This window comes from Carcharhinus amblyrhynchos, chromosome 1 (assembly GCF_965287045.1).
Source record: "Carcharhinus amblyrhynchos chromosome 1, sCarAmb.v2.hapA, whole genome shotgun sequence".
Classification (NCBI taxonomy): domain Eukaryota; kingdom Metazoa; phylum Chordata; class Chondrichthyes; order Carcharhiniformes; family Carcharhinidae; genus Carcharhinus; species Carcharhinus amblyrhynchos.
Window position 1 is genome coordinate 177,552,492 of NC_137324.1, and position 22,797 is coordinate 177,575,288.

A 22,797-nucleotide genomic window follows, 5' to 3' on the forward strand; every position below is an offset into this window, starting at 1 on the left:
TGACGTCTTCGGCGGGGCGGGGCGCGTCTGCGTGATTACGTCTTGGGGCGAGGCCAGTCTACGAGATGACGTATTGGCGCTGGGTCAGCCAGCTAATCACGTGTGCGGGGGGGTGGGGGCTTTGGTATCACGTGATGGATGAACTGTTTCTGACGTCACCCGTTTAGGGGCGGGTGCGCTCTTCTGTGTCACGTGATGAACGAGGGCGGGGTTTTGGTGGTGACGTATTTCGAAGGGTGATGCGGCTAGGGAGCCAGCTTCAGTGTCACGTGGTTGTTGGGCCCAGTGATACTGTATCCAGTGAGGAACATTGCAACAGGCCATTCAGCCCTTCCAGCCTGTTCCTATCAGTTCATGGCCAAACTCCCCTAGTCTCAAATCCACCTCCCCATACCTCGTTCCAAACTCAGAAATATATTGAACTCCTTGAAACGATGGTTCAAACTCCGCTGTGCTGTAGGGCAGCGAGTGTCACAAATTCCCCACCCTCTGCGAGTTGTTCCTTCTCCTGTCAGTGTTAAATCTGCTGCCTCTCAACCTGTACCTGTGACCTCCTGTTCTAGATTGTCCACAAGGGGAAACAATTACTCAATCCCTCTCAAAATTTTATATCCCTCCATCATATTCCTTCCTATCCTTCTAAACTCCAGCGAGTAGTCAGCCCAAAATGTTTAATCTTTCTTCACACGTCAACCCTTTCATCCCCAGAATCAAATCAGGCAGCATTGTGGCACAGTGGTTGGCATTGCTGCCTTGCAGCGCCAAGGTTCAATTCCCAGTTTGGGTCACTGTGTGGAGTTTGTACGTTCCCTCCTTGTCTGTGTGGGTTTCCTCCCACTCTCCAAAGATGTGCAGGTTAGGTGCATCAGCCATGCCAAATTGCCCCTTAGTGTCAGGAAAGTAGCTAGGGTAAATACATGGAGTTTTAGGGATAGGGGTGGGGTGGGATTGCAGTCAGTGCAGACTTGATGGGCCAAATGGTCTCCTTCTGCACTGTAGGGATTTTATGATTCAATGGTGAACTTCCTCTGAACTGCCTCCAATTCCACCACATCCTTCCTCAAATAAGGAGACCAAAAACTGAACACCGTGCTCCAGATGTGATCTCACTAACACCTTATTCAATTGCGACAACACTTCTCTACTTCATACAATAAGAAGTCTCACACCACCAGGCTAAGATCTAACAGGTTTATTTGGAATCATGAGCTTTCAGAGCACTGCTTTTTCATTGCGAGTGGAGAGGTGGGCTCACAAACACAGAATATGTGGACAAAAACAAAATTGCAAGATAATGGTTGGAATGCGAGTCTTTTCAGGTAATTAAGTTTTTACAATGCAAGTGGAGAGCGGGATAATCACAGGTTAAAGAGGTGTGAATTGTCTCAAGCCAGGATTTTGCAAGCTCAGGCAAGACCTCTTCACTGCACAGGACCTTCACTGACACTAAACAGGAAGTTTACTTATTAGTCACAAGTAAGGCTTACATTAACATTGTTATGAAGTTACTGTGAAATTCCCAGATACATCGATGACATTTTCTTCCTTTGGACTCATGGTGAACAATCACTGAAACAACTATATGATGACATCAGCAAGTTCCATCCCACCATCAGACTCACCAAGGATTACTCCCCAGAATCAGTTGCATTCTTGGACACACGCATCTCCATCAACAGTGGTCACCTCAGCATTTCATGGATAACCTCAAAATGCTCCACTTCTCCAGCTTCCACCCTAAGCACGTTAAAGAAGCCATCCCTTACAGACAAGCCCTTTGTATACACGGGTTCTGCTCAGATAATGAGGAACACAACAGACACCTACAGACACTGAAAGATGCGCTCGTAAGAATGGGATATGATGCTCAACAGTTCCGACACACCACAGCGAAAAATTGCACCAACCTCCTCAAAAGACTAACGCGGGACATGGCGGACAGAGTACCCTCCATTGTCCAGTACTTCCCCGGAATGGAGAAACTACAATATCTTCTTTGGAGCCTTCAACATGTCATCTCTGAAATTGAAATTGAAATCTCAGCAAGGCTATCCCCACACCCCACTGATTGCCTGCAAACAACCGCACAACCTCAGACGGACCATTGTTCGCAGCAAACTACCTAGCCTTCAGGAGAACAGCAATCACAACATCACACAACCCTGCAATGGCAACCTCTGCAAGATGTGCCAGATCATCGATATGGATATCACCATCACACATGAGAACACCACCCACCAGCTGCAAGGTACATACTCTTGCGACTTGGCCAACATTGTCTCTGAGGAAAGTATGTCCTGAAGTGTGATACATCGGCAAGACCATGCAGATGCTACAACAACCGATGAATGGACACAGTGCGACGATTACCAAGCAGGAGTGTTCTCTTCCTGTTGGGGAACACTTCAGCACGCAGCCTTTGATCTCCTAGTAAGCGTTTTCCAAGGTGGCCTTCATGACACATGATAACGCAAAATCGCAGAGCAGAGATTAATAGCCAAGTTCTGCACACGTGAGGACAGCCTCAACTGGGATCTTGGGTTCATGTCACACTACATGTAATCCCAACCATTTAGCTGGGTTTACAAAATCCGACTGACTGTCCTGGCTGGAGACAATTCACATCTCCTTAACCTGTGATTATCCCTCTCTCCACTCGTGCTGTCTGTAACTGTAATGACTTGATTATTTGCATTCCAACCATTATCTTGCAATTGAGTGTTCGTTCCTCGCTAAATATTTTTAAGACGCGGGTTGATGGGTTTTTGATAAGAGAGGGGATTAAGGGTTATGGGGAGAAAGCGGGAAAGTGGAACTGAGCAGCGACAGATCAGCCATGATCTTATTGAATGGCGGGGCAGGCTCGAAGGGCTAGATGGCCTACTCCTGCTCCTATTTCTTATGTTCTTATATATATGGTATGTTTGTCAACCCAACTCTCCACTCACCTGAGGAAGGAGCAGCATTCCAAAAGCTCATGATTCCAAGTTAAACTGTTGGACTTTAACCTAACGTTGACAGACTTCTTCCTGTGCTGACCCCAGTCCACCGCCAGCATCTCCACTTCACGGCTACTTTTATACATAGTCCTTTTACAATAAACGCCAACATCCCATTTGCCTTTTTTATTACATGCTGTACTTGCACACCGACTCGAGACTACACTGTCAATACTGCATGTTGTACAGGGAAAGTGCTGCATGGTCAGAGAATCAGTACAAATTAGGCATCAGTGACAACATTTCTGATATACTTAAAGTGCTTTGGGACATCCTGAAGTTGTGAAAGGTGCTATATAAATGCAACTGTTATTTTTGGTGCCCATCACGTAAACTGAATTGGTAAATATTTCCTACTCAACAAACCCATTGAGGTCAAATGAGAGGGAAAAGGGGGGAGAGGCGTAACATTCTGCACAGAAGCTGCTCGAACTATTGAGTACTTCCAGCATTTTCCATTTTATTCCAGATTTCCAACTTGTGCAGTATTTTGCTTTTGGGATAGCACAGGCTTACTGGGCCAAATGGCCTGTTTTTACTGTAATTGCTGAGCTAATGTTGAAGAGGGACACAACATTTTTATTGCGTGAAGCCAGGCGATTCGGGGCAGGGATGTCAGGAAGCACTCCGTCACGTAAAGGCCAGTCAAAATCTGGAACACGCTCAGGAACGAAATGACTTTTTGAAAAGCAAATGCTGCGGATGCTGGAAATCTGAAATAAAAACTGCTGGAAATACCAGGGCTCAGGGCAGCGGGTGCGGAGACAGAAACGAAGAATTTAATAATGACGAGAGGTCAGCTCGCCCTGAAATCCGATGGATTTTTATTGGGGTACAGTTCACAGAACAAAAGCAGGTCATTGGGCAGCTGTGATGAAGAGTCATCCAGACTCCAAACACTGGTTCGAGTCTCTCCCCACAGATGCTGTCAGACCGGCTGAGATTTTCCAGCATTTTCTGTTTTCATTTCAGATTCCAGCATCTTGCTGCAGCTGTATAGGGCACTGGTGAGGCCGCAGCTGGAGTACTGTGTGCAGTTTTGGTCGCCGCACTTACGCAAGGATATTTTGGCCTTGGAGGGAGTGCAGAGGAGGTTTACTAGGCTGATGCCGGAGTTGAGGGGGTTGAGCTATGAGGAGAGGCTGAATAAACTAGGCTTGTACTCGTTAGAGTTTAGAAGAATGAGGGGAGATCTCATTGAGACGTATAAGATGATGAATGGGATGGATAGGATAGAGGTGGAGAGACTCTTCCCGCTCAGAAAGGACAGTAGGACTAGGGGGCACAGCCTCAAGATAAAGGGGAGGCGGTTTAGAACGGAGTTGAGGAGGAACTTCTTCACTCAAAGGGTGGTGAATCTCTGGAATTCTCTGTCCGTTGAAGTGGTGGAGGCTGCCTCGCTAAATATTTTTAAGACACGGGTTGATGGGTTTTTGATGAGAGAGGGGATTAAGGGTTATGGGGAGAGGGCGGGAAAGCGGAACTGAGACACGACAGATCAGCCGTGATCTTATTGAATGGCGGGGCAGGCTCGAAGGGCTAGATGGCCTACTCCTGCTCCTATTTCTTATGTTCTTATCTGCAATATTTCACTTTTATTTTAGCAGGTCATGGAGTTAAGGAGCCCATCAGCCATGATGGAAATGAATGGCAGAACAGTCTCAAGGGGCCAAATGGCCTGTTTTCTACAGTGGAAAACCACTTTAGAATTCAGAAAGATAGAAGCGAAATGCGGCACAAACTTCAGTGTGAACTTAGAACAAAACACAAAACTGTGGCCTCAACTCAATAGCTATCCAGGTTACGCGCTTAAAATAATTTTTATTTGATGTAGGTTAAGACAAGGATACATTAAATATATATATTACAATCAGCAGTTCAAATTTACAATAAAAACTAAGCCATTCTTACTGATTTCAGTTCAGTTCTAATATATATTCACAATTTTTAGCAGATTATTCCATCTGCACCTTCTAGTGGGATTTATCTTCACAATTCAAATACCTGGGACAGTTTTCTGGGGCATAAAATTATATATTGACACCAACTCGTTGTGTATCAGATATCAGACACACGAAGGAACGTTGAACATTGCCCGACTGGAGGGGGAGAAACTCACTGGAATTCATCAGTCTGCGAAACAGCTTCAAGCTCCTTCAGCCCAGTGAGGGGGAGGGATTACTTGAGCTGTTTTGTTCTAACCTCACCGTTTCTCAGTCTCCCACAGCCCAGACATCGCAAATATTCAAATCTTCAGCCTTCGTGTGGGATTCCTTGGAAACTGTATGTACATTGTCATCATACTTTAATAGTACAAACAAATGCCGCATTTTAAGAATTACAGCACACCTATACAATATTCACAGATATCAAGTAGTTTATACCACTATACATGCAACAGTGGAGATTGATCCCAAGAACTTTCACATAATCCTTAATATAAGGAATATGTCAATGTACCAATCAATTGTTTACCTTATTCAGTTAATAGCAAAAAACAAAAATGTCAGTGAATAAATCTCAGCCAAATAATTATTCATGACACAAATAAAGGGAATGTTTCTAAGATTTCAAGACATTAAACCCTATCTCACTGTTAACAAAGTACTGGAATTGTATGGAGTTATTCTGAAACAGCTAATAAATATCTTAAAAAGTACAAAACTTTCAATGAGAGACACTAGCAGAGATGTCTCTTCAAGGTACTATAGACAAGCAACTGAGGACTGGGAGCTTTTACTCAGTCCGTGTGTGTGTGTGTTCCAACTCGGGCCACTGGGACTGCAGTGAACATCAAACACAGACAAGGCAACTCTGAAATTAAAAGCTTGACAGCTTTTGAGTCCTTAAGCCTTGTTACAACTGACATTAATTGCATTAGATTGAATAATGTGCTTTTTTAAAAAGCTAATCTAGAATACACTGTATTGTATACAATAAAGTGAAGGGGATATGAAACGTACACACACACACTCACACACACACACATCCAGCCACTGCACAGGACAGTGGTGACAATCACTCACAGCCCATGTAAACAGACAAACGGGGGACAGCTGAGGATTCTCAAGGTAAGATTCGGTTACAAGACTTCAATTTATCATTTATTTTAAAATGCCAATCGCTCGAAAGGTCTCCCTGTACAACAAAAGATTTAAATTAAAAGGCTAAATCCTGGTCAGTCTGCCTCAGCCTCCCCGATACAGATCGTTAAGTCTCGCCAGCTTTTCACAACTTTCCATTCTCATCAGCTCAGCTTTCTTCCGGAGTCGATCATCTCGGTAAACCTTTGACGCGTAAAGGTAGTCATTTTCTTTAAGAGCAGAGGAAATAACGTCATTAATATACACAGTCCAGCAACAATTGAGAAAACACTACAAGGTATAGGGTAGGCGCTATTTAACCAGTGATATAAGTACATAAGAAATAGGAGCAGGAGTAGGCCATCTAGCCCTTCGAGCCTGCCCTGCCATTCAATAAGATCATGGCTGATCTGAAGTGGATCAGTTCCACTTTCCCGCTTTCTCCCCATAACCCTTAATTCCCTTGCCTACCAGAAATCTAACCAAAGGCACACAGGGTAGGCGGATTGGCCGCACTAATTGCCCATTAGTATCTCAGAGAGTGTAGCTTAGGGGGATTAGCAAAGTAAATACAGGGTGTCACAGGGATAGGGCCTGGGTAAGATGCTCTGTTGAAGAGTTGGTGCAGACTGGATGGGCAGAATGGCCTCCTTCTGCACTGTAGGGATTCTACGATAACTAAATTGCCAGAAACAGGCCACTTGATTCAACTGCTAATCCACCAGTATTTATGCTCCAGTTGAGCCTCCGCTCCACACTCCCCATCTAACCCCATCAACAATAGAGTTAGTAGCTTAACGGTAATGTCACTGGACTAGTAATCCAAAGATTCAGGCTATTAATCTGAGTACAGGGGTTCAAATCCCATCACGGTAGTGGGTGGAATTTAAGTTGAATTAATATAATCTCATCCAGAATTGGAAGCTGGTCTCAGTCCCATCTGGTTCAATAAATGACATCTGCCGTCCTTACCTGGTCTGGCCTACATGTGACTCCAGGCCCACAGCGATGTGGTTGACTCTTAACTACCTTCCAAGGGCAACTAAGGGCAGGGCAATAAATGCTGGCCCGTCACCAACACCCACATCCCATGAAGAAATAAAGAACAATATCCCTCCATTGTGATTGGTTAATGCCTCAAACGCTACGATGTGGGCGTCTGCATGTTAAAAGGTCTCATCGAAGAGTCATTATAAAAGGACGAAATATCACAAAGATGAGCTCAAACAACTTACTCTCCTGCCTTTCCCTCCAGCAGTTATTCCGAAGGTTGTTTATATAATCTTCTTCAACGCTCTTCTCTACTTTCTGTAATGATACACCAGTGTATTCTTTGTCAAAGTCTTTGTTGACATAGTAGACTACCTTCAAGTTGCTTGTCTGCTTCCTGACGGTGTGATCCATGGCTCTGTAACACACACAACTCACTGTTCAAAATTGTTAAGCAGAGTGAAAAAAAAAAACATGTTTCTTACAATCCGCTTTTTAATCTATCCAAAGAAAATCAAATTGAATTCCATGCATGGTCCCCAGTACAGAGACAGACATTTTGATTTATTGTCACATGTATTGGGATACATTGAAAAGTATTGTTTCTTGCACGTGACACAAACAAAGCATACCGTTCATCGAGTACACAGGGGAGAGAGAAAAGGACAGGCTGTAGAATATTAACTCGGGTGTAGAGAAAGATCAATTTAATATAAACAAAGAGCAGTACAGCACCCAATCCTCGGTAAAAAAAAACCTGCCTCACACACCTCCTCTAAACTTTTCCCCACCCAACTTAAACCCATGTCCCCGAGTATTTGACTTTTCCACCCTGGGAAAAAGCTTCTGACTATCCACTCTGTCCATGCCTCTCATAATCTTGTAGACTTCTATCAGGTCTCCCCTCAATCCTCATCGCTCCAGTGAGAACAAACCAAGTTTATCCAACCTCTCCTCATAGCTAATGCCCTCCAGACCAGGCAATATTCTGGTAAACCTCTTCTGTACCCTCTTCAAAGCATCCACATCCCTCTGGTAGTGTGGCAACCAGAATTGTACACTATATTCCAAGTGAGGCCTAACTAAGGTTCTGTACAGCTGAAAAATGGCTTTGAAAAATTGCATAAGGTGATGCCTTGGTTTATTACTTGCTGCAGCTGTATAGGGCATTGGTGAGGCCGCAGCTGGAGTACTGTGTGCAGTTTTGGGCGCCGCACCTGCGCAATGATATTTTGGCCCTGGAGGGAGTGCAGAGGAGGTTTACTAGGCTGATACCGGAGTTGAGGGGATTGAGCTATGAGGAGAGGCTGAATAAACTAGGCTTGTACTCGTTAGAGTTTAGAAGAATGAGGGGAGATCTCATTGAGACGTATAAGATGATGAATGGGATGGATAGGATAGAGGTGGAGAGACTCTTCCCGCTCAGAAAGGGCAGTAGGACTAGGGGGCACAGCCTCAAGATAAAGGGGAGGCGGTTTAGAACGGAGTTGAGGAGGAACTTCTTCACTCAAAGGGTGGTGAATCTCTGGAATTCTCTGCCCGTTGAAGTGGTGGAGGCTGCCTCGCTAAATATTTTTAAGAAGCGGGTTGATGGGTTCTTGATAAGAGAGGGGATTAAGGGTTATGGGGAGAGGGTGGGAAAGTGGAACTGAGCCACGACAGATCAGCCATGATCTAATTGAATGGCGGGGCAGGCTCGAAGGGCTAGATGGCCTACTCCTGCTCCTATTTCTTATGTTCTTATGTTAACCCCATTGGCCACTCATCCTTTTCTCTACCCTAGCCTGGGAGATCAATCTGCTTGACCACTCGTAAAAGAAAGACTTACATTTTTATAGCATTATTCATGACTTCAGGTCATCACACAGTGTTTTACAGCCAGTGAAATATCTTTTGCTCACTGCTGTCATATAGGAAATACATTAACCAATTTCAGTAATGAAGTAATGACTAGATAATTTTTTTTAAAATGAGTGATTTTGATTGAGGGATAATTATTGGGCAGGACACCAGGGAGAACTCTTCAACGTGGAAAATTAATGTCGAAAATAACCGAATAATTCAAACAAAGGAACTGTGAATTAGAGCTTTGGAAGTCGAGACAGGAAGAGATTTTCCTTGAAGGAAATATAAAAAGAAAGAAGTTGAAGGATAATATCTCTGCAATAGGGCAGTTGCCAAACACAAACTGGCTTCGAGCCCTGCTCAGGTGTAGCGTACACAGCACAGTTAGAAGATTGTGGATTCACGTCCCACTCCACACATCTGAACACGTACAGGCTGACGCTCCCAGCGCAGTACTGAGGGGGTGCCTCACTGTCTTTCCAATGGGACATTAAACTGAAGCCCCGCTCCCTTGGTGCTATTTTGCAGAAGAGCGGGAGAATTCCTCCCAATACCTGCCCCTCAACCACTACCAGTGAAACATTCTCTGGTCATTATCCTACTGCGGTTTGTGGGATCTTGCTGTGCGCGAGTTGGCTGCCACGTTTCCTTATTTACAATAGCGACTACATTTCCAAAATATTTATTTTGGGTTTGCATCACTTTGGGATGCCCTGAGGTTAGCAGGATGCTATATAAATGCAGGATTTAAAAAAAAATATGAAGCAAATATCACAATAACCAAAACAAGGAACAGAATGACCATTACAATTTTGGCTCCTTCTCAAAAATTAACAACGTGTCCCGCTGCAAGTAAATGTCACAGTGTGTGGTTGATTGAAATTTACCTGGTTGTTCCCTCAAGCTTTGTAAATAACCAAAGTTACTCCATTCTGTTATAGCTGAATAAACACTCAAATCAACTGGCTGCTTTTAATCCCAGACCCTCTCAAAACATTCCGCTGATACCGGAGTGGGTAGTGGGGTGTGTAACTGCTCACAATGACTTCACTCTCAGTAAGGTGGTAATTAACAGTCAGATATTCAAAAAAAAAATCTATCACGTTGGAGTTAAATTTGGGGCTGACACTATAGTTAAGAAATCCCATCGACGTCTCTACTTTCTCAGAAGACTAAGGAAATTTGGCATGTCCGCTACGACTCTCACCAACTTTTACAGATGCCCCATAGAAAGCATTCTTTCTGGTTGTATCACAGCTTGGTCTGGGCTCCTGCTCTGCCCAAGATCGCAAGGAACTACAAAGGGTCGTGAATGTAACCCAATCCATCACACAAACCAGCCTCCCACTCACTGACACAGTCTATGCTTCTCGCTGCCTCAGAAAAGCAGCCGGCATAATTAAGGACCCCACACACCCCGGACATTCTCTCTTCCACCTTCTTCCATCGGGAAAAAGATACAAAAGTCTGTGGTCACGTACCAACCGGCTCAAGAACAGCTTCTTCTCTGCTGCCATCAGACTTTTGAATGGACCTACCTTGACTTAAGTTGATCTTTCGCTACACCATAGCAATACTGTAACACTACATTCTGCACTCGCTCCTTTCCTTCTCTATGAATGGTATGCTTTGTCTCTATAGCTCGCAAGAAACAATACTTTTTATTGTATATTAATACATGTGATAATAATAAATCAAATCAAATGGGCTTGGTGGTGGGAGTGAGGGGGGGTCGGGGGGGAGATGGAAAAAGGTGGTGTGCCACCAGGGGACCCAGATCAAAGCAAAACTGCCTCAAGACCAGTGACTGAGTGAAAAGCTGAGTTGGACACACTCAGCAATACTTACGCTCTGTAGTATAGACTATAGGGTGGCGTGGATACCATCAACTGGCTTAAAATTGACACTACGACCAAGACAATAATGGGCAACAATTGTATAAATGTTGAAAATCCTCCCTGAAAGATATAAAATTAACATGCAGTTAAATTTTCCATGTTCCACTTCATTACAGATTTGAAAATGTTTTTGTCTTCCTTCAGGATTCAATAGCACCTCTGAATATTTACCAGGTTCAAAGTTAAATCGGACGCTACACGACAATCTGTTCTTATTTTAGTGCACTTTCACAGAAAGGGGCAAGAGTTAGGAGAGTAGACCATTCGGCCCCTCGAGCTTGCTCCACTGTTCCACAAGGTCATGGTTGATCTAATGGTGATCTCATTTCCTCTTTCCTGTCAGCCACCCCCGCCCTCTGCCTGGTTGAAAATCTATCTCAGCCTTGAACACACGCGATGACCCAGCCACCAATGCTCCTTGGGAAAGAGAATTCCACAAACTGACAACATTTAGAGAGAAAACGATTCGCCGTATCTCGGTCTAAAATGGGAGACCCCCGATTTTTAAACTCTGACCCCTGGCTCTAGGCTTCTCCACAAGATGAGAAATATCCTCTATGAGGACACTATTGGTCTACTTATTCAAGGAAGAATGTGAATGTATTGGAAGCAGTCTGGGTTTACCAGACTGATACCTGGAATGAGTGAGTTGTCTTGTGAGGACAAGCTAGGCTTGCATCTGTTGGGGTTTAGAAGAATAAGCAGGGACTTAACTGAAAGATAAAATCCAGGGGGGTACCGACAGGCTGGATGTGGAAAGGATCATAGAATCCCCTACAGGCCATTCGGCCTATCAAACCTGCGTCAACAGGCTCTATCCTTGTAACCCCAGGTACTTACCCTGCTAATCCCCCAACACCAAGGGTCAATTTCACACGGCCAATCAACGTAACCCGCACATCTTTGGAGTAAACTGGAGAAAACCCACACAGACATGGCGAGAATGTGCAAACTCCACACAGACAGTTACCCAAGTCTGGAATCGAACCCGGGTCCCTGGCACTGTGAGGCAGCAGTGCTAACCCACTGTGCCACATGTTCCCTCTTGTGGGGTAGGTGTCACTGTTTAAAAAAGGAGGGGGGGGATGGTCGCCCATTTAAAACGGAGACGAGGAGAAATTATTTCTTCCGAGTGTCTTGAGTCTTGGGAACTCTCTTTCTGAAAAGGCAGTGGAAATAGAGTCTTTGAATATCTTTAAGGCTGAGTTAGATAAATTCCTGATGGACAAAGGTGTGAGAGGGGGGCGGAAATCGGCAGGAATGTGACATTGAGGTTACAATCAGATCAACCATGATGGTACTGAATGGGACAGCAGGCCCCAGGGGCTGAGTGGCCTATAACTCGTATGTTAAGGACCCCTCTGCATCCTGATTAATATTTAAATTTTTAAAAAAATCAACCGATCAACTTCAAGTGAAGTTGTAAATTTTATAAACTCAGAAACCCTACAGTGCAGGAGGCCATTCAGCCCATCGAGCCTGCACCAACAACAATCCCACCCAGGTCCCCGTAACCTCATGTATTAACCCAACTCATTCCCCCGACACTAAAGGGGCCAATCCAGCTAACCTGGACATCTCTGGAGTGTAGATGAAACCCATGCAGAGACGGGGACAACAGACAGGGACCCAAGCCAGGATTCGAACCCAGGTCCCTGACACAGTGAGGCAGCAGTGCCACCGAGCCCTGTCAATGGCCTGGGGGTTAGTTTAATGGGACACGAATACATACATCAGCTCTGTCTTCCTCTCTGTCCGCTCTGTGATATGATTGGTAAGATGCTCTTGCTCGTCCATTGGCATATGGCTGTGTGTGACCTAAAGGAAAAAAATAATGAAAGAACTCAACAATCTCATAGTGTCAAATTAATCCAATACTCTCACATAGTGAGAGAGAAAATTTCTCCTCGCAAAAATATATGATTCCAGTCCACACAAACTGTAACTGGTGTAAACACATTTCAAAAATGTTAATAGAATTTTATGAGCTGTACAGAAAATGTAAATAATTAAATATATTTCTGTAATGTAATATGATTCACATTTTGTATTCAAATTCTACCTTCCGGCCTCCTGAACACGGCAGCAAGTTAATGATCCCACACGCTTTGAATTAACTGCTGGGACGGAAGGTTTGTCCTCTGGGCAAAGATTGTTCTCTGGAGTTTAGAGGAATGAGAGGTGATCTCATTCAAACGCACAGATGTCTTACAGAGTTCGACAGGATAGATGCAGGAAGAATACTTCCCCTTGGCCGAGGGGGTCTAAAACCAGGGAACAGAGTCTCAGGATAAGGTGTGGGCCAACTAGAACCGAGGAAGGCAGATTGTTATTTGAATGGGTGTAAACTGAGAAAGGTGGAGACTGAAAAAGACCTTGGAATCCTCGTGTATCAGTCGCTGGAAGTAAGTGTGCAGGTACAGCAGGCAGTAAAGAAGGCAAATGGTATGTTGGCCTTCATAGTGAGGGGATTTGAGTATAGGAATAAGGATGTTTTGCTACAATTGTACAGGGAATTGGTGAGGCCACACCTGGAGTATTGGGTACAGTTTTGGTCTCCTTATCTGAGGGAGGATCTCCTTGCTATAGAGGGAGCGCAGCTAAGGTTTACCAGGCTGATTCCTGGGATGGCAGGTCTGTTATATAAGGAGGAACTAAGTTGGTTAGGATTATATTCATTGGAATTTAGAAAAGAGGTAGAGGGGATCTCATAGAAACTTATAACATTCTAACAGGATTAGACAGAGTAGATTCAGAAAGAATGTTCCCAATTGTTGAGAAGTCCAGAACTAGGGGTCATAGTTTGAGGAGAAGGGGTAAACCTTTTAGAACTGAGATGAAGAGAAATTTCTTCACCCAGAGGGTGGTGAATGTGTGGAATTCACTATCACTGTAGTTGAGGTTAAAATGTGTGATTTCAAGACAAAATTAGATATAGTCCGTGGGGCTAAAGGGATCAAGGGATATGGGGGGGGTGGAAATCAGGATACTGAATTCGAAGATCAGACATGATCAAGATGAATGGAGGAGAAGGTTCGAAGGGCCGAATGGCCTTTTCCTGCTTCTAATGTCGAGTTTCTATGAGATGAAGAGGAATTTCCTCACTCAGAGGGTGGTGAATCCTTGGAAATCTCTGCCCCAGAGCAGAAGCTCAGTCATTGGGTGAGCTCAAGGCTCAGATTGATAGATTTCTATATATTAACATTGAGGGATATGGAGACGTGTAGGAAAAGGGTGTCGGAAGTAGGAGACCAGCCATGATCTCACTAAATGGTGGAGTGGGCTCGATGGGCTGAATGGCCTCCTCATGCTCCTATTTCTTAGGTTCACTCATGCAGAGAAAAAAGTAGTTAATATACACCTTGTGTATTTTTTTGGGAGGGAATGTTGAACTGTACCTGTGGGGAATCCTCCTCCAAAGAACATGTTAAATAGATCCTCTGGAGTGATGTCTGATTCGTAATTCCGGTGAAATTCGAAACCTCCGTGTTGGTTACCGGGGGACTGGCTGTCACCGTATTGGTCGTAGTCCCTTCGCTTCGCTGGGTTGCTGAGAACTGCATAGGCATTTCCAATTGCTACAGATTTAAAACAGAGAGAGAGAGGGGGGATGTGGTGGTGGGAGAGAGAGAGAGAGAGAGATTAGAAGCCAACATTGAGAACTTGCAAAGACTCCCACTTCAGATTTTGAGCAGTTTTCCCCCAGAGTTCTGGCCACCAATTCCCCCCCTCCCACCACCACTTTTACATAAAAAAGTAATCCTGATCATTACCACATTGCTGTTAATGGGAGCTTGCTGTGCACAAAATGGTTGCCATCTGCTTCATAACGGCAGTGATGACACTTCACTGGTGCTTTGGGACATATTGATGATGTGAAGGACACTAGTAAAATGCAAACTCTTTCTTTAATATCTTCAAAGCGAATGCTAGTTCGTTAAACTTTAGTCGGATGGTTTTGGGTGAATGTAGGCCCGATATAGAATCGCAATCACAAAAGCACAGAAAGATTCTATTCAACTTCATGTCCGCTTGGTGGAACCCTCCAATTCGAGCCAATCCCCGCTTCTTCTCTATTGCTCTTTCCCTTTCAAGAAGGTGGCACAGTGGTTAGCACTGCTCCCTCACAGCGCCAGGGACCCGGGTTCAATTCCAGTCTCGGGTGACAGCTATGTGAAGTTTGCACGTTCTCTTTGTGTCTGCCCAAGAGACAAATTGGTATAGACACGCAGAGCTGGGCAGTGAAATCTAATACACTTATGTCCTTTGGACTACGTTCCAGAATATAATTCAAATACACAACCATTAAAAACAAAGGATGGAGATGAGGAGGAATTTCTTATACTAACAAGGAGCAGGAGTACATAAGAACATAAGAAATAGGAGCAGGAGTCGGCCATCTAGCCCTTCGAGCCTGCCCCGCCATTCAATAAGATCATGGCTGATCTGAAGTGGATCAGTTCCACTTTCCCGCTTTCTCCCCATAACCCTTAATTCCCTTGTCTATCAAAAACCTATCTACCCGTGACTTAAATATATTTAGCGAGGTAGCTTCAACAGGCAGAGAATTCCAGAGATTCACCACCCTTTGAGTGAAGAAGTTCCTCCTCAACTCCGTTCTAAACTGCACCCCCCCCCTTATCTTGAGGCTGTGCCCTCTAGTCCTGCTGTCCTTTCTGAGTGGGAAGAATCTCTCTACCTCTACCCTATCCATCTCCTTCATTATCTTATACGTCTCTATAAGATCCCCCCTCATCCTTCGAAACTCCAACGAGTACAGACCCAGTCTATTCAGTCTCTCTTCATAGTCCAACCCCCTCATCTCCGGTATCAGCCTAGTGAACCTCCTCTGCACTCCCTCCAAGGCCAAAATATCCTTCCGCAAGTGCGGCGACCAAAACTGCACACAGTACTCCAGCTGAGGCCTCACCAATGCCCTATACAGTTGCAGCAAGACCTCCCTACTAGGCCATTCAGCCCCTCGAGCCTACTCCACCATTCAATAAGATCCTGGGTAATCTGACGCTAACCACAAATCTACAGCCTGCCTTCCCCTTGATAACCTTTCACCCCCTTGCTTACCAAGAATCTATCTACCTCCGCTTTAAAAATATACACTCTGCTTCCATTGCCTTTTCGGGAAGGAAGTTCTAAAGACCCACTGTGCTCAGAAAAAAAAATTCGCCTCATATCTCTTTTAAATGGGCAATTTCTTAATTTTAAACAGTGATCCCTAGTTCTAGACTCTTCCACAAGATTTGATTGACATGGGAGTCAAAAGTTATAGGGGCCATACAGGAAAATGGAGTTACAGCACAATGCAGGCTAGAGGGGCCAAGTGGCCTACTCCAGCTCCTATTTCTTGTGTTCTTATATTAAGAGGGACGAGGAACGTTGGCTGGATAAAGTAAAACTCTAAACTGGACTCTCAAAACTCACCTTTAAAGGCCTCAGTTGCTCCAGGTGCGTGGTTTTTATCCGGGTGGAATTTCAGTGCCAGTTTTCGGTAGGCTTTCTTTAGATCCTCATCAGAGGCATCTTTACTGGTCCCCAGAATCTCGTAGTAATCTTTACATCTCTTTATCCTACAGGGAAATTGGAACATTCAACGTGCAAATGGAATCTCAGCAAGTAGAAAGTTACCTGTTCGTACACCGAGCTAAACGCAGTAGAACAATAATAGCTCAGGGTATTGGGGGTAACATATTACTATGGATAGAGGACTGGTGAGCTAATAGGAAGCAGGAATAAATGGATCATTCTTGGGTTGGCAAAGTGAACCAGTGGCGTGCCACAGAGATCAGTGAAGAGATCTCAACTCAATCCAGAGCAATGACTTAGGATGAAAGAATCTAATGTATGGCTGCACAGTGGTTAGCACTGCTGCCTCACAGTGCCAAGGACCCGGGTTCAATTCCGGCTTGAGTGTCTGTCTGTGCGGAGTTTGCACGTTCTCCCCGTGTCTGTGTGGGTTTCCTCCGGGTGCTCCGGTTTCCTCCCACAGTCCAAAGATGTGCTGGTTAGGTTGATTGGCCGTGCTAAACGGAGCCCAGTGTCAGGGGGATTGGTGGGATAAATATACAGGATAATGGGGAAAGGGCCCAGGCGGGATTGTGATAGGTGCAAACTCGATGGGCTGCATGGCCTCCTTCTGCACTACAGGGATTCTATGATTGCAAAATTTGTTGATGTCACAAAGATAAGAAGGAGAGGAAGTTGTGAAGACAACACAAGGAATCTGAAAAAGGATATAGATATGTCAAGTGACTGGGAAAAGGTTGGCTCTGTATCCACTGGAGTTTAAACGAATGAGGAGTGACCTTACTGGAACAAATAAGATCCTGGGATTTGATATTGACAAGATCATTCGCCTGGTGGGAGAAACCAGAACCAGGGGGACTATTTAAAATAAGGAGTCTTCCACTTATGATGGAGATGATTTCTCTTGGAGGGTCAGTAGTTTTTGGAATTCTCTTCCCTACACAGCAGTGGACGCTGGATTTTTGAATATTTTTAAGAGTTGGATAGACTCTTGACGGATACAGGACTGAAAGGGAATTGGGGAATACAGGAAAATAGAGGCACAATCAGATCAGCTAGGATCTCGTTAAACGGCGGGGCAGGCACAGGGGGTGAATGGCCGACTCACACACGTGTGTTTATACACCAAATGCTGGCTCTCAAAGACAGTGCTTACTCAACAAACACAAAATTCAGTCTTTTTTCTTATTCAGGAGCGACACATTTAGAAAATGTGATTATTAAAACAGAAAATAGTAAATCGCCAAGCTAACTGGGATAACCTAACAGCCCAATATTATCCAGCTGAAAGAACGGAATGTCTGGTGTGACATTAAAGTTAAAGCGTTAACAGAAAGTTTTCATTTTCAAAAAGTTCAAACTTTTTCACCCAGGGAGGTCGAGGAGTGGAAACGCAAGTTTCTTGTTTCTAGAGAGGAGACATGAGGTTTTTGGCAATGGGAACGATGAGAAGGTTTAGCAGGCTTCAAACATTCAATCAACTCAAAATGGTTCATCCTGGCCCTGGAAAAACAGGGACATCAGCACCCAAGGCCCCAAACAGTCCTTCCAAGCGAAACAGCTATTTATTTATACTTCTTCCAATGTATGTAACAGTATTGGCTGCTCATGTGTGGTCTCCTCCACACTGGGGAAGATACAACACAGAACACGTTTGTTTAGAACACAAGCAACAACCCTGAGTTTTCCTGTCATTGTCGTTTCCAACCCCCACCTGGCTCCTAACAGTCTGATCTCTCTGTCCTCAGCCTACTCCAGTGTTCCAATGGCAGAATCCTTAAGAGTATTGATAGGCAGAGGGATCTGGGTGTACCGGTACACAGGTCACTGAAAGTGGCAATGCAGGTGGAGAAGGTAGTCCAAGAAGGCATACGGCATGCTTGCCTTCATCGGCCGGGGTATTGAGTTTAAACATTGACAAGTCATGTTGCAGCTTTATAGAACCTTAGTTAGGCCTCACTTGGAATATTGTGTTCAATTCTGGTTGCCACACCACCAGAAGGATGTGGAAGCTTTGGAGAGGGTGCAGAAAAGATTTACCAGGATGTTGCCTGGTATGGAGGGCATTAACTATGAGGAGAGGTTGGAGAAACTTGGGTTGTTCTCACTGGAACGATGGAGGTTGAGGGGCGACCTGATGGAAGTCTACAAGATTATGAGAGGCATGGACAGAGTGGATAGTCAGAAGCTTTTTCCCAGGGTGGAAGAATCATTTACTAGGGGGCATAAGTTTAAGGTACAAAGGGTAAGGTTTAAAGGAGATGTACGAGGCAAGTTTTTTTTTACACAGAGGGTGGTGGGTGCCTGGAACTTGTTGCTGGGGGAGGGAGTGGAAGCGGATACGATAGTGAGTTTTAAGGGGTGTCTAGACAAATACACGAATAGGATGGGAATATGATCCCCGGAAGGGTAGGGGGCTTTAGTTCAGTTGGGCAGCGTGGTCGGTGCGGGCTTGGAGGGCCGTCCCTGTGCTGTAATTTTCTTTATTCTGTGAAGCTGAACACAAGCTTGAGGAACAGCACGGCCTGTCTATTGAGTCCACACTCTGCAGCCTCCTGCAGTTCACCTGTTTTAGATCACAACCTTTTTACATACCTCTTTCTTAATTCCGTGGTGTTGAGTTTAGGCAGTTGCTAGGCTGCCGTTCAGGCTCCTGTGTCATTTCTTTAATTGTCTCATGACCACTCCATTTGGATTTTTAACCACACAACCTTTTGTCATTTGGTTTGCGCTGGCTTCCACCCTATCGCACACCCCCCCCATTTTGTTCTTTCTCTACTTCCTCCCTTTCTCTGCCTCTTGTTCTAAATATCTCACGTCTCTAATTCGGATTATAGAATTCTACAGTGCAGAATACACACCAGCCCCAATCACAGGTCATTGACCTAAAACGTGAAATGTTTCACTCTGCACACGGATGCTGCCAGACCTGCTGTTCCCAGCCTTATTTGCTTTCATTTCTAAAGCTGTAATCTACCTTTGTTACGTACAGAGTCAGAGTGATGCATTATTAAAAGTAACCATTCACACACTGTTCAATTTCTGCATCACCATTCACAGTTAGAAGCCCTAAAGGCAGCATTCACTAAAGGAACAGCTACTGCCACGGTAAACATTCCCAAATCCTCATTGTCACACCCTCTGGGAATGATCAACACACCTTGTATTGAAAAACAGTTCCCATGTTTCAGCAGCGCATTCAAAACGTCCCAAAAGGTTTCACAGGAGTGATTATCAAACAAGATCGGACACTGAGCCACGAGGGCAGGTGACCAAAAGCTTGGTCAAACCGGTTTGGGTGGCAGCTTCCACCTCTGAAAGGGAACAGTTTGTGAGGCATTGGTCAACTCCATTAAGTATCACCTGCCATGTCTCAGCAGTGCCATTCTGACAGGACAATCTCGGCCACACTCAGGGGAGGACAGTGGGCTCAGTAAGGTGCTCAATACAAAGTACAAAGAAAATTACAGCACAGGAACAGGCCCTTCGGCCCTCCAAGCCTGCACCGACCATGCTGCCTGTCTGAATTAAAACCCCTGCCCTTCCAGGGACCATATCCCTCTCTTCCCATCCTATTCATGAATTTGTCAAGACGCCCCTTAAAACTCATTATCGTATCTGCTTCCACTGCCTCCCTCAGAAGCGAGATCCACGTACCCACCACCCTCTGTGTAGAAAACTTGCCTTGTACATCTCCTTTAAACCTTGCCCCTTGCATCTTAAACCTGTGCTCCCTCGTAACTGACTCTTCCAGAAAAAGCTTCTGACTATCCACTCTGTCCATGCCTCTCACAATCTTGCAGACTTCTATCAGGTCTCCCCTCAACCTCTGTCATTCCAGTGAGAACAAACCAAGTTTCTCCAACCTCTCCTCATAGCTAATACCCTCCATACCAGGGCAACATCCTGGTAAATCTTTTCTGTACCCTCTCCAAAGCCTCCACATCCTTCTGGTAGTGTGGCGACCAGAATTGAACATTATATTCCAAGTGCGGCCTGACTAAGGTTCTACAAAGCTGCAACACAACATCATTGGCCTCTGTTTTCTTTGGGTCCTCTTCTTGGCCAGATGAGATTGTCACTGTAAGGAGTGTCTTGAAAGGGAAAGAGAGCGAGTGAGCATGAGAGAGTGGGAGACAGCGAGCGTGAGAGAGCGAGAACTAGTGAGGTGGAGAAGCTTTAGGCCCCGGCAGCTGAAGACACACAGTTGCCAATGATGGAGCGATGGAACTTGAGGCTGTACAAGTGGCCAGAATGAGAAGGGTGCAGAGATCTCGGAGGATTGCGGAGCTGAAGGGGGTCACAGATGGAGACGCGCAGCGGATTAAAAAAAAACACAAATTGAGCTGGGTTTACCTCTGCACACCTTCCAGCTGCTCCTGTGTGTAGACCTTTGCTGAATCAGCTTTGCTTTCCTTATCTGGCATGGTCCCGTTTTCAGCCCCGCTGCTGGCAGTCCGTCGCTGGTACGGTTTACCCGATTCAGAGCGATGGCCAGCACCGGCTGTACTCCCATTTGTGGTGATCGCATCTATTAATGCTAAAAAAAACACACAAACAGGAAGAGAAAGAGGAGGGTCAAGATAAATAGATACTGACAGGGATTGGGGGGGAAGGAGTGGAAAGCTCCCTGACTCATCCAGGAAGCTGAAGCTTTCTTCCAAATATCCAGCAGTTTCCATGATAATGCAATAGTCCCAGAGGGACTATTGGGTAAGGCCAATCGGCACATATACAGCTGCCAGTAAGAGGGCCACTACTTCCCCGCTGAGTCACACACACAAAGAACACGTCTCGCTGTATTTGTGCAGTGTAGAATGTGCCGGTGTCACTGGATTAGTCATCGAGACAAAATCCCCCCCCGTGACAGCCAGTCAAATCTTGAAACTCACAAATACAAATTGAAAGCTAGACTCAGTGACAGTGAGTAAATTGCCATGAAAAACCCTTTGGTTTCCCGTATGGCTTGTAGGGAAGGAAATCTGCTGTCCTTTCCCAGCCTGGCCAATACCTGACTCCAGTAATTGCTTTTGATGCAATTAGAGATGGGCACCAAATGCAGTCATGCCTGCATCCCATCAAAAAAAAACCATTTCAAAAATACCTTTCACCAGCTGAGGATATCTTAGTAGAATCACAGAATTCCTACAGTACAGAAGGAGGCCATTCGGCCCATCGAGCCTGCACCGATCAAAATCCCACCCATGTCCTATCCCCGTAACCCCATGCGTCTATCCTAGCCAGTCCCCCTAACATTAAGGGGCAATTTAGCATGGCCAATCCACCCAACCCGCACATCTTTGGAGTGTGGGAGGAAACAGAAGCATGCGGACAAAACCCACGCAGACACGGGGAGAACGTACATACTCCACACAGACAGTAACCCAAGCTAGGAATCGAACCCGGGTCCCTGGCCCTGTGAAGCAGCAGTGCCAACCACTGTGCCGCTCTTCATGTGTACACACCTGTGTGGGGCCCGGGGGGGGGCGGGCGCTTAGCTGAGGGGACAGGAGATGGTTAAGTAGAATTACACGAGGTCAAAAGAAGCAGCTGAAATGAGAGATGAAACCAAAAGAGAAAACGCTGGAAAATCCCAGCAGGTCTGACAGCATCTGTAAGGAGAGAAAAGAGCTGACGTTTGGAGTCCAGATGACCCTTTGTCAAAGCTGAATGGCATAGAGAGTGGGAGATATTTATACTGCGGGGGGTGGGGGAGGGTGTGGGGGAGGGTGTGGGGGGGCAGAGAGAGAGAGGGGGGGGGGGGGAGTGTGGACGATGAGTCATAGTCACAGAAACCTGGGGAAAGGCTGCTAATGGCAGCCCATAGAGAGAATAAAGGGTGTGAACGGCCCCTCCATCGCCTTCACTGGCCCATCTCAGATACTTCCCTTCCCTTCCTTGATCTTTCTGTCTCCATTTTCAGCAACAGGCGATCTACCAATATCCATTACTGACTCCCACAGCAATCCGGGCTACAGCTCTTCACACCCCACATCCTCCTGTAAGGACTCCACCTCTTTCTCTCAGCTCCTTCGCCTCCGTCACATTTGTTCCGATGACGCCACCTTCCAAAGTGGCGTTTCTAATATCTGCTCCTTTTTCCTCAGCCGTGGATTCCCACCTACAGTTGTCGACAGGGCCCTCAGCTGTGTGCAGTCCACCTCCTGCGCCATGACCCTCATCCCCTCCCCTCCGTCCCAGAACAAGGCGAGTTCCCCTTGTTCTCACATTTCACCCCGCCAGGCTCCGCATGCAAAGCATAATCCTCTGGCATTTTCGCCAACTCCAGCGTGATGCCACCACCAAACACATCTTCCCTTCACTCCCTCTGTCAGCATTCCGCAGAGACCGTTCCCTCCGGGATAACCTAGCCCCCTCCTCCACTATACCCAACACCTCTCCCGTCACCCATGGCACCTTCCCACGCAATCGCTGAAGGTG

General features: G+C 45.6%; 1 protein-coding gene across 1 annotated transcript in view; it reads right to left on the bottom strand.

The window, feature by feature from the left end:
- Positions 1 to 4,809: 4,809 nt before the first annotated feature.
- Positions 4,810 to 22,797, bottom strand: part of LOC145347871 (dnaJ homolog subfamily B member 14-like) — a 37,625-nt gene continuing 19,637 nt past the window's right edge. The window contains exons 2-8 of the mRNA XM_080195814.1: positions 20,713 to 20,896; positions 16,255 to 16,400; positions 14,214 to 14,393; positions 12,548 to 12,633; positions 10,766 to 10,875; positions 7,318 to 7,490; positions 4,810 to 6,312 (exon numbers count right to left, since the gene is read on the bottom strand). Of these exons, the coding sequence (XP_080051940.1) occupies positions 6,188 to 6,312; positions 7,318 to 7,490; positions 10,766 to 10,875; positions 12,548 to 12,633; positions 14,214 to 14,393; positions 16,255 to 16,400; positions 20,713 to 20,896 (1,004 nt within the window). The 3' untranslated portion in view covers positions 4,810 to 6,187. The remainder of the gene's footprint in view (positions 6,313 to 7,317; positions 7,491 to 10,765; positions 10,876 to 12,547; positions 12,634 to 14,213; positions 14,394 to 16,254; positions 16,401 to 20,712; positions 20,897 to 22,797) is intronic.